This window comes from Tachypleus tridentatus, chromosome 3 (assembly GCF_004210375.1).
Source record: "Tachypleus tridentatus isolate NWPU-2018 chromosome 3, ASM421037v1, whole genome shotgun sequence".
Taxonomy (NCBI): domain Eukaryota; kingdom Metazoa; phylum Arthropoda; class Merostomata; order Xiphosura; family Limulidae; genus Tachypleus; species Tachypleus tridentatus.
This window is the reverse complement of record NC_134827.1, coordinates 79,229,058-79,242,032: the sequence shown is the minus strand read 5'-3', so window position 1 is coordinate 79,242,032 and position 12,975 is coordinate 79,229,058. Positions and strand designations below refer to the sequence as shown.

At 37.8% G+C, this 12,975-nt stretch overlaps 1 protein-coding gene across 1 annotated transcript in view; it reads right to left on the bottom strand.

Moving 5' to 3' along the window:
- Positions 1-12,529, bottom strand: part of LOC143246103 (uncharacterized) — a 29,854-nt gene extending 17,325 nt beyond the window's left edge. The window contains exon 1 of the mRNA XM_076492320.1: positions 12,275-12,529. Within this exon, the coding sequence (XP_076348435.1) occupies positions 12,275-12,320 (46 nt within the window). The 5' untranslated portion in view covers positions 12,321-12,529. The remainder of the gene's footprint in view (positions 1-12,274) is intronic.
- Positions 12,530-12,975: the final 446 nt, after the last annotated feature.

Genomic DNA, 12,975 nt, shown 5'->3' with positions numbered 1-12,975 from the left:
TATGTTTTACCTCATGTTACTGCCCAGAAATCCCCTCTCCTTCCCAAGCACGTGTGTATCATCATCTTTTCAAAATCCTTTAAGCACATACATTCTAACATTAGTAATACCTAATGTCACATTCTAATTTTCTAACAACGGGAGTTCTCTATTGTATAAGTAGATTGTGAAATTCGAGAAAGTATGAAGTTGTGTATTTAACTAAAAGCACGTCAAACATGACGAGAACAAACAAATTACAACTAATATTGTGACACTAATTTAACAGAGGAATTTTTAAACATCGTTAAAATACCGATTCAAGGTAATAACTGCAAGATGATATATTTTGTATGTACAGTTTCACTTGGTTTCAGGATAATTAACATGATAGAATAGGAAGAAAAAAAGATGTTTGCTTTTAAAACAGTCCCAGCATGGCCAGGTGGTTAAGGCACTCGAATGGTAATCCGAGGGTCGAGGGTTCGAATCCCCGTCACACCAAACATGCTCGCCCTTTCAGCCGTGCGGGCGTTATAATGTGACGATCAATCCCACTATTCGTTGGTAAAAGAGTAGCCCATGAGTTGGCGGTGGGTGGTGATGACTAGCTGCCTTCCCTCTAGTCTTACACTGATAAATTAGGGACGGCTAGCGCAGATAGCCCTCGTGTAGCTTTGCGCGAAATTCAAAACAAACAAACAAACTTTTAAAACGGCATCTGTGGAGGAAAAGTTCTTTTGCACGTGACCCTTTTGGATATCAAAAATTTCCAACATACCCAAATACCCACAAAGAAAAACGACATCTGTAGATAGTTTTGAGACACAATTATTGTTTTTCTTGTACCATATCTACTAGCAGATAGTGAATTAAAACTCTACAAATGTACACATCAGATAGAACAAATTAATACTGCTTTGTGAGAAAAGAATTGTTTGATGTGAAATAAATGTAGCTGTGTTTAGTATATATAAATAGCTGAACAGAACAATTATATCGCTTTTACCTTAGATTCACTTCTAATATTAAAGTAACTGACGACTGGGCGCCACCTGGTGACTATTGTGTTTGAACTGTGAAACCGAGAGTTCACAGCTCAGATCTCGTTGCCTCAAAAACACGTTTCACCGTTTAAAACCGTGACTGCGCGGGTTTGATTTTGTTTTTGAATATCGCGCAAAGCTACACGAGGGCTATCTGCGCTAGCCGTCCCTAATTTTGCAGTGTAAGACTAAAGGGAAGGCAGCTAGTCATCACCACCCACCGCCAACTCTTGGGCTACTCTTTTACTAACGGATAGTGGTACTGACCGTTACGTTATAACGCCCACACGGCTGAAAGGGCGAGCATGTTTGGTGCGATGGGGTAGCTGCGCTATAAGTGGAAGAGTTAGAATGTGTGTTTGTTGTTAAGCAATGGGGTATCTGTTTCCTGATCACCGCGTGTATCGAAACTCAATTTTTAAAGCTATGAGTCCCCACATTTACCACTGAGATACTTGAAAATAGTCAGAAAGAGATGTCGAAAAGTTGGCAGTGGGTTTTGTTTACTAGCTGCTTTCCTTCTAATCTGTTAATTCAATTTTAGGTACAGTTACGGCCGAGTTACCGATTTTTTAGCTTTGTGCAAACATTAATAAAAACGAAATGATAAAGTAACAACGTGTCATGGTATTCAACAAAACAAGTTTCGTTGTTTGCGACATCCGGGATTTCAACAAAGTGAAAGATTTAAAAATGTATTCTCAAGAAGGCTGAAAATAGCCTGAGAAGGTGGAAACATTGTTGTGTACTTTATTTCAATTAAAGTTTTAATACCCACACCAACCGTCTTGAGAATACATTTTTACTTCATATGGATTTCTCGTTATCACGAAAGTCTAAAGATTAAAACTATAAAAAAATATTTTAATATACTCTGTTAAACGAGCTTATTAAAACCTAGCTAATCCTTTATTAAAAAAACTATTTATCTCTTCCTTTTTTTTTTTTTTTACAGAAACTCGTTTCTAACTAATGATAAATAAAGGCAATATCCTTTTTCATATTTCATACTCTCGCAACCAGGTTTGTGTCAATGCTACAATTCACTTTACCATGAATAATAACAATATGATAACAGTAAATGTCACCAGGAGGTTTAGCGATAAGCTTCAGGACTTATAATTATACAGCCAAATGACCAATGTTTGTTCAATCGCCTCGGCGGACATAGGACGTATATTCCACTGTGCAGATTGCGTTAAAACAAAGAAAACACATTTAAAAAAATGTGTATGTATATGTTCTCTTCTACTAAATTAGGGACGGCTCGGTGCAGTGGGCTAACAACCTACTCACTTAAAAACCTGTTGAAGAATCCGCAAGTGATTGCGGCCCTATGTTCCTTGATGGAATCAGGTGGTGAATGAATGAATGAATGAATATGTTTTCTTATGGCAAAGCTACGTGGAGGTATCTGCTGAGTCCACCGAGAGGAATCGAAGGTCTGATTTTCGTGTTGTAAGCCCGTAGACTTATCACTGTACCAGCAGGAGACCTTAAAAAAATAATAATTCTTTGACGAGCGTATAGGCCCGGCATGGCCAAGTGTGTTAAGGCGTTCGACTCGTAATCCGAGGGTCGCGGGTTCGAATCCCGGTCGCACCAAACATGCTCGCCCTTTCAGCCGTGGGGGCGTTATAATGTTACGGTCAATCCCGCTATTCGTTGGTAAAAGAGTAGCCCAAGATTTGGCGGTGGGTGGTGATGACTAGCTGCCTTCCCTCTAGTCTTACACTGCTAAATTAGGGATGGCTGGCGCAGATAGCCCTCGGGTAGCTTTGCGCGAAATTCAAAACAAACAAACGAACGTATATTATTATTTAAGAAGGAATAAGTTAAAAGGTAAGAGCTGGAATGTCAAAAAATAAGATATGTATTGAATTACTTACGACATCTATTCTTCGTTGCCATGGGAACAATTCAATTACCGTTTCGTCTTACTGCAAACTGGACGAATTTACAGTAACTATATTTTTAAATTTTAAACACAAAGAGACGGTGAGAAAGGTTTCTAAGGATTTTTACTTATTACAATACTTTAAAGTGATTTGTTGTTTCTCAGTAATATATATCAAGAGACTCGGATTCCAGTAGAGTTAATCTCAGTAAATTAGGAGAACGAATAACAAACATATACGACTGACTCGGAATAGAATAAACACAGTAGAAAAACAGAACAATCGTAGCCAATGAAACTAAGCAAACGACAAGCCGAAATTACATTCAAAATACTCTTATTTTAACAAAAAATGGAAGAAAAATTGTACCACGAAACATGGCTAATGCAAAATAGACTTTTTTAATATTCACAACGATTGTGTTTACAATTTTAAAGAGAAAGGGCGTCCCTTGTAAATATTAAAATATCTATTTCGTATCAGACATTTTTATGTATTCGATTGTTTTAGTACCACAACGGTTTATTAACTACTTTTTTTCTTCTCTAATTTTAACGTCCATCAGACTGTTTCAGCAAAGGTAAAATGTAAATTCGAAATATTTGAAAATAACCAATTAAATCAATCAGGCTCTGTTTTCCCTGGTCTTGTTTATGGTTCTCGTTTCGTTGTCGCAAAACTGGAAACTAAACTTTGAGACCATGAGAGAGTTATAAGAATAACTGTCAAATCTGACGAATTAGTTAGACAAGAGAAGCTCAAGAATTGGCGACAGATAATGTTGGCTAGATACCTTCGCTATGATCTATCAATTCAAAATTAGGAACTTTGTTTTTAGATCTAATAGACAAGAGAAAAAGCTCTAGTCAACACACTCACTGTCACTTTATAACTAACCTAATGGAACTGTACGGTGTAACAATGGCTACAAGGAGCGAAGAACTGTTTTGGTTTCTCGCGGCAATGGGACGCAAACCGCGAACTAACAACTACATCATATACAGCCCATAGGTATATGCATGCTTATACGCCGACATTCATCAGCCATATAACCAATGTTTGTTGAGCAATTAACAGTGGAAAGACGAAGAATGGAAACATGCAGCGTTGTTTGAAGAACATTGGCTTTCAAAACAGATCTGACACTGTAGTCTGTGATTAACGTAAGGTCTGACACTGTAGTCTGTGGTTAACATAAGACCTTACACTATAGTCTGTGGTTAACATAAGATCTTACACTGTAGTCTGTGGTTGACAGCAGATCTGACACTGTAGTCTGTGTTTAACAGCAGATCTGACACTATTCTATGATTGACATCAGATCTAACACAATATTCTATGCTTAACATCAGATCTGACACTACATTCTATGATTGACATCAGATCTGACACTATATTCTATGATTGACATCAGATCTGACACTGTATTCTATGATTGACATCAGATCTGACACTATATTCTATGCTTAACATCAGATCTGACACTGTATTTTATGCTTAACATCAGATCTGACACTGTATTCTATGATTGACATCAGATCTGACACTATATTCTATGATTGACATCAGATCTGACACTATATTCTATGCTTAACATCAGATTTGACACTGTATTTTATGCTTAACATCAGATCTGACACTACATTCTATGATTGACATCAGATCTGACACTATATTCTATGATTGACATCAGATCTGACACTATATTCTATGATTGACATCAGATATGACACACATTAGTGACATTAATAATGCAACGAGTAAATGACTTGATTAAAACTGGAGAATAAAAACACGGTCGCGGTTTTGAATCCACGTCGCACCAAACATGCTCGCACTTTCAGTCGTGGAGTCGTTATAATGTTACGGTCAATCCCACTTTTCGTTGGTAGAAGAGTAGCCCAAGAGTTAGCGATGGGTGGTGATGACTATTTCTTTCCTCTAGTCTTACACTACTAAATTAGGGACGTCTAGCAAAGATAGCCCTCGTGTGGCTTTGCGCGAAATTAAAAAAAACAAAACAAAAAAGAAAAAAGGGGAAATATTTTAATTTACAACTAATCATTTGTAACAAATACTTATTTGTTTTCTGACATTAATAGCCACTGATGTTTCTCTTGTTACTTCCTAGAGACTTTACCGAGTTATAAACAATTTCTTTAATCTCCACTCGGCTCGAATCTTTGTCATTAATTCAATGATAAACCCGCTCCCATGAGCTGAAATGTAACGATTTTAATAACTTAAAAATTACATACTTCTGTGACACTAATTACGACGTTATTTAAAATTACTCAGTGAAATAATTATATCTTTAATGATCTTATATACCTTTCATACTCTTTAACCACGTGTAGAAATTGATTCGTCTTTTCAGCGCTAACTGTTCCTATGACAACAAAATAAAATTGATAGAAAAACATCAAAAACGTGCGTAACTAACTGCCCTCAAACTTAAGATGGAAAACAGAGATGCAACGTTACTAACAAGTACGTGAACATAAATTTTGACCCAATCCGTGCACCTAAGATAAGTACCAATCGAAACTACTCCTCAATGTTTAAATTGTCCTATATTGTTTGATTTTCTCTTTGTATTTCACGCAAAACTACACGAGGGCTATCTGCGCTAGCCGTCCGTAATTTAGCAGTGTAAGACTAGAGGGAAGACAGCTAGTCATCACCTCCCACCGCCAAATCTTGAGCTGCTATTTTACCAACAAATAGTGGAATTGACCGTCACGTGATAACGCCCCCACGACTGAAAGTGCAAACTTGTGTGGTGCAACGAGAAATCGAACCCGCGACCCTCGGATTACGAGTCGAGCGCCGTTATCATATGGCCATGCCAGGCCTTGCCAGTTATCAACAGCATGATTTAAACGTCCCTTCGGTTTCTTTGAGCGATAACACTCACATAAGGCGAACTGCAATGACTATAGTTATTTAATACTGGATTGGACCACCATTTTCAGTGACATGAAACTGGAATCAGCATAATACAAATATTTACAAGACTTTGAATATTGTATTGTTCGGTTGTAAACCTATTCATCGATCTGGTTCACAGAAGTCAGCAAGGAATTTTAGTGGTGAACGAGCTTTTAATGTTCATCCCAAAGATGAGACAGAGATACTGTGCTTATTTTGGTCTAGCAAGATAATTATTGCACCTTTCGAATCACTTTCAGTTAGCACAAGCACAGTAAGTTATTGCATAATTAGATATGAAAATTTATTTTTTCGTTATGTTGAAAATGTGGGATGAGTATGCAACACCGTTCAAATATACCATGTGTACGTTAGTTACCTTTGTAGAAGAACAAAAGGACCTAATCTTTACCACAAGAACGTTCCCATACTATTACCTCACCTCCTGCATCTTAAACTGTCAGAAAAGACACAATCAGGGCTAAGTGCTTCATGTGCTTTCTCCATAAGGTAAATCTAATTTCATTAGAAAAAGGACAAACATAAGTCATTATACTACGTCATAAGTTTTCAGTCATTCATCGTTCATTTTCATGTTCAAGTGTTAATAAAAGCAGTAATTTAGTGTTTGGATTTTAAGTAAGTCATTGTTGGACTGTTTATCGACCACAGCTCGATAAAGAGCTTTGTAAATTCAAAAGCAGTGGAGAGTGCGTGTGTTTTCATGTAGCAAAGCCACATCGAGCTGTCTGCTGAGTCCCCTAGTGGAATAGCAGTGTGTCTGCAGACTTACAACGCTAAAAACCGAGTTCCGATAACCCATGGTGGGCAGAGCATAGATAATCTTTGGTGTTGTTTTGTGTTTAACCTCAAACAAACACTTCTTCAATAGCCGCAATTCGGCTTGCTTTGCTTTTTGTTTAAAGTTACGAAGAAAGCAACATAAATGGTTTTCTACGCTCTGCCCACCATGGGTTATCGGAACTCGGTTTTTAGCGTTGTAAGTTCACAGACGTGCCGCTGTTTCACTGGAGAACGGCTGTTGGAAAACAAATTTGTCTCTTGTGACACAGTCTAACGTCTGATGGACTGTTCAGTTATATTTGGTCGTGGTCATTCATTAGTGGTGAGTAACCACAGTTTTTCTAGAATCAGATGGACATCCTTTATTTATCACGTGTTGAATTAGTTTGGATATTGAAGAACGTACTTAAGTTGACAACATTTTAAAAAAGAAATCGAAACACCCTGTTGAAATGGCTTCTTATTTTGTTGAGTTCGTGAAACACACGTTCCGTTCCAAAGCTAAAAAATACATGAAGAATCAGTCTCATTTTGCTGATGTGGGACATTATTCGCGATTCAATAAAATTAATACAGTTTTGTTAGGCCCGGCATGGCCAGGTGGTTAAGGCACTCGACTCGTAATCTGAGGGTCGCAGGTTCGAATACCCGTCACACCAAACACGCTCACTATTTCTACCGTGGGGGCGTTATAATGTTCTTTCAATTCCACTATTTGTTAGTAAAAGAGTATTTTAAGAGTTGGCGGTGGGTGGTGATGACTAGCTGCCTTCCCTTTAGTCTTACGCTGATAAATTAGGGACGGCTAGCGCAGATAGCCCTCGAGTAGCTTTGGACGAAGCTCAAAATAAACGAAACTAGTTTTGTTAAATACGTCTTAACTTTTGTTTTTCAATATACTGACAGATTTTCTTGGAACTCAACGAACAAACGGAGTTCGGTGTTTTAAAGACGCAACAAAAACGATAGTGAGTATAAACAGCAGCAAACACAATCGAGCGAGATGTTTAATGAAACAGTTTAGAGTTTAACTAATGTTAACAAAGCATTTCAGATGACATCTAATCTTCTTGTTAGCTTATACAGCGGTGTGTAAACAAGCTGTCGTCAAGCACACGTCACGGCCTTCATCCTGTTATGCTTCCCAAACGGATCAATTCAGCTTACGAAGAAGTTCTGATGCGCTATGGATTGCGCATTCAGCCTGAAAAACTCACTAATGGTTTCTAATACCCTCGCGAAATGAGCTGATATTCTCTATTACAGATTGAAATTTTCTAACGATGTTCAGTCGTAAGTTCATACACGTATTTGTATTCCAATGAACATTCTCTTTATACGCCCTAAATCATTTATATATCTTATCGTAAGTGGCTCGTGAGTCTTTTTTTTTAGGAGGATGGAGTGAGAAGAGAGATAAGTTTTGTTCTTTTCACCTAGGTAGGGTAGGGATTGTGCTTTTGGGGAAAAAATTGGTGCTCCAAAGTAAATAATTTTTTTATCTGCGAAATACATACCTCTCTAGTTTTCTCTGTATTTATCTCCAAGTATACTGTAGGGGCATAAGAGGGGTAAGGTGTAGAGGGATTGAAAGACCATTTTAATAACTTAAAGAGTCCAATTGGTTCACTATCTTCTGATATTTTGAAATAAACAATTGACTTTCATGTAAATGACTTAATTTCTTTGTATATAAGAAAAGGTTTATCTCTGTGTGCGCGTGTGTGGAGGGGCTCCCATCAGTATTACTAATGGTTTTGAGTTTATGAAAATAATGCCTAGGGGAACAATATATTTGGGAAACTAAGCCTTCCCAGGCGTCTTATAGGCTCCAACCCTGTGGTTTACGTCGAATCATTAATATTATTTTTTAAGACGGTATCTTTCGTGCATAACACACTATTATCCTTTAGTTTCGTATGACGATTTTACACTTTTTGTACTGATTGTTTGTTTCTGAATTTCGCACAAAGCTACTCAAGGGCTATCTGTGTTAGCCGTTCCTAATTTAGCAGTGTAAGACTAGAGGGAAGGCAGCTGGTCAACATCATCAACTGCAAATTCTTGCGCTGCTCTTTACTAGTGAATAGAGGGATTGACCATCACAATATAATACCCCCACGAATAAAAGGGTGATTGTGTTTGGCGACAGAATTTGAACCTACGTGTCGTAGATTTCGAGTCAATTGCCATAATCGCAGGCCGTACCAGGCGAAAATCTATGAAAAGATATCTCCTTCGTGTGGTGTTAAAAATCTGTAAAGAGATATCTCCTTCGTGTGGTGTTTAAAAGTAACTCAACAATTACACACTTTATTTCGCGAGTTTGTTTTTTTTCTCCCAGTTTTCATGTATAAGTACATAGTGTAGTTAGTGGGTTTTTATCATTTTTTTTTCCAAACATGCTCGCCCTTTCAGCCGTGAGGGCGTTATAATGTGAGGGTCAATCCTACTATTCGTTGGTAAAAGAATGACGATGGGTGTTGATCACTAGCTGCTTTCCTTCAAGTCTTACACTGATAAATTAGGGACAGAAACAATCATTTCTCATATGTGTTTATAGCATATTTAAAGAGCGGGTTTTTGCGACAAGAGGAGGCAAACCATGAACCTTCGATTCAAAGTTCAGGTACACCAAATATTGTTTTCCCAGGGAATAGCTGTAAGTTTACGCACTAAAATGATAAAATTTGGGGCTCATTTCCTCGAGGTGAACATCGTAAATAGCCCAATATGGTTTTCCTTGAAAAAAAAACAAAAACACACTGAATAATAGACCGCGTCAAGTCTGAGACATTTTCAGTTTTTTTTTGGTATCCAACTAAGTTTATTTATTTAATACTTTTATTTTCTTCACCTTTTGTTGTGAACTCGAAACATTCATTGATAAATTATGGAAATGGCCAATAAAACGGGTATTAAATGGAAGTATTATGGGAGTGTTTTCCTCTTAGTATGAAAGTTATCTGAACCGGAGGACGGTAACGTGTTTAGAGTTTACACTTTAATTGACTGTTATCCAACCAACTAGACATTGATACATCAGAACAATGCGTATAAAAGTATGGGTAGTTGTGCTATTCCCAGCAGTAGTATGTTGAAGGTCCAACGACAGAAATGTATAGAAATCAAAGTTTCAGCAACTAATGAAGGCAAGCACATACGACATACTGAGGCGAAATTTGACGTTTTAATAAGATTTATATGAAACATGTGAACATGGTACTTGAAACGTGTGCTATTTATAAGAGACTGTTGATCTAGAAGGCCTAAGCTTTTCCAAAGCCGATATGCTCTTTCAGTGCGTGATACATCGCAATAACTTATGTACACGTATAAATGTTACATACAGTACAGTAATATACACATTATCACGAAATGTTCTGGATTATATATGGCTGGTCATCAGCCATTGCTTAGTAGAGATTGACAAATAAAGTTTGAAATAGTCACTATACTTCAATCAGTGAAATCAGTAAAGTTATAGCACAGTGTTAGTTGCATAAAAAATTCAAATTCAGATTGTTTGGCAACAATTAACAATAGCTTGTTTTATGAAAAGGTGAAAATGGAAACATAATAAGTGCACTTCCACATTGAAGTATGCCAAGAACCAATACACGTGTAGGCTGCATCTCGGACAATGGTGCTGGAGATATATACAAAATTGATGGCACCCTGATTGCAGACTAAAAAAAGGACGTAATTTCATTAAAGTCATCGTCTAGTAAAACAGTGATCTCAAGGAAGAAGAAAATGTGGTGAATTGATATTTGAAAGGGAAAAAGGTTTAAAATATATTCGTTGGTAAAAGTTTGTTTGTTTTTTAATTTCGCGCAAAGCTACACAAGGGCTATCTGCGCTAACCGTCCCTAATTTAGCAGTGTAAGACTAAAGGGAAAGCATCTAGTTATCACCACCCACCGCCAACTCTTGGGCTACTCTTTTACCAACGAATAGTGGAATTGATCGTCACATTATAACGTCCCCACGACTGAAAGGGCGAGCATGTTTGGTGCGACGGGGATTAGGAGTCGAAAGCCTTAACCCACCTGGCCATGACGGACCCGTTGATAAAAGAGTAGCCCAAGAGTTAGCGGTGGGTGGTGATTACTAGCTGCCTTCCCTCTAGCCTTACACTGCTAAGTTAGAGACGTCTAGCGCAGATAGCCCTAGTGTAGCTTTGTACGAATTTCAAAAACAAACAATCCTTCTAGTCTTACAATACTAAATTAGGAACGGCTAGCGCAGATAGTCCTCGTGTAGTTATGCGCGAAATTAGAAAAAAAAAAGCTTGCCGCTGAGTTACCAGGAAGGGAAGGAGTTTATCAGTCACATCATAATTACAGGTGTGAAAACTACACATCTTTAGGTGCTTGTGTTAAACTAATTTAATTTCACTCATATTTCATCAGTGCAACGGATGGTTCCAAAATAGTCTGTTATTACTTCTAGTTTGGGTGTAAATATTTTTTCTTCACTAAAGTACAGAGGACATTGAAAGGGGGGGACTTAATGACAAAAGAAGGCCATTTTCTCAAGCATAATAGGGCAATAATTTTTCTATAGGGGGATTGTTAGAGGAGACTGTGGGTGTTGTGTGTCTCCTCTGGTACATATAAGTTACATGATAAGGAGACAAATTTCTTTTCGTTTCTATTCATTTGGAGGCTCGGCATGGCCAGATGGTTTAGGCATTCGACTCGTAATCCGAGGGTCGCGGCTTCGAATTTCCATCACACTCACCCATTCAGCCGTGGGAGCGTTATAATGTTGATAAAAAGTAGCCTAAGAGTTGGCGGTGAGCGCTGATGACTAGCTGCTTTCCCTCTAGTCTTACATTGCTAAATTAGGGACGACTAGCGCAGATAGCCCTCCAGTAGCTTTGCGCGAAATTTAAAACAAACTATTCATTTGGTCTTATAAACACCTTTAAAACCTGAAACCAAATTAGTGAATATTGACGTATTAACACTTAACAACATATCACAATAATTTTTTATCATTTTGTTGTAAAGGACTATAAGTGCTATTAATTTTAACGTTAAAATATTTTTTAATTCCTAACACCCAGCAAGCAAGGTGTAGAATCAGCCATGTAGTTGTGGACCCACCTGTGTAAGCCACTAAGTTTCTGCATATTAACCTTCTACATATAATTAACGACAAAATTTATAATATTTATACTTTGCAACAAGCATTCTTGCAGGTTCTCTGTAATTATAGACTGACATGATCTGACAGTTGGGGAGCTCGACTCGCAATTTGAAGGTCGCGGGCTACGAATCTACGTCCCACCAAACCTGCTTGTTCATCGAGCTGTGAGGCGTTATATAGAACAGTCAATCAAACTATTCATTGGAAACGGAGCAGCCCAAGTGTTGACGGTGGGTGGTGTTGATTATTTGCCTTAGCTCTAGTATTTTACTGTTAAATTAGGGACGACTAGCGCAGGTTACCCTTGTATAGATTTGCGTGAACTTCCAAAGAATCAAGAATAGAATAGGGTTTAGAATGTGCAACTGTTGCGTAAATATTTTTTTCCCTGTAGACAAACTTTCTATTTTTCGGTGGAACAGAAAAACAAGACAATAAAAAGAAAACATAGGGTCTTACCACGACTTCCAAGAACTAACGTCAGCAACAGCACTAGTTCCATCATTTCAAACCGCAGGCGGGAAATATTGTCACGTTCCAATGCTTTTATTAGCGTCTGATTTTATTTACCCAGGTATAGGCTGTATCCTGGGAGTCCACTCACCAGAAAAACCTCTTCTTGATAAACAGTAACGTAGACCTGCTGTTGACAGACCATGCGACAGTCGAGGTGATAGTTAATGTGTGTGTGTATGGACGTTGCTTTTATGTCTGGCTGGTTTTTTGTGGGTTGTACTTCGCGGAATAATTCGACTCCAAAGCTGATTGGATCTCTGAAAGAGTTTACTAGGGTGCAGCATGAAATAAGATTCTTGTTATTTTAGCATGTCGTTAGTCTGGTTTATTCAGAGGTTTGTATGATAGAAGCTGGAAGAGTAAAAAATAATAATTTATTTTATATTTTATGTTTCTTTGTAATTGAGCACAAAGCTACATGGGTATCCAAACTGCATTTTAGTATCTTAAGCCTCTAACTTACCGCTCAGCTACTGGGTGGGGTAGCATTATTTTACAAAAAGTGTCAAAGCATTACATGAGTCGCACTGAATCGGAAATTAAACGCTTCATTATTCGTACCAGTAGCCGAGACAAACCAAGAAAACACCATCAGTTAACTGCTTCCATTTGTCTCTTACAAAAACAGTTAAACTCGTAACAAC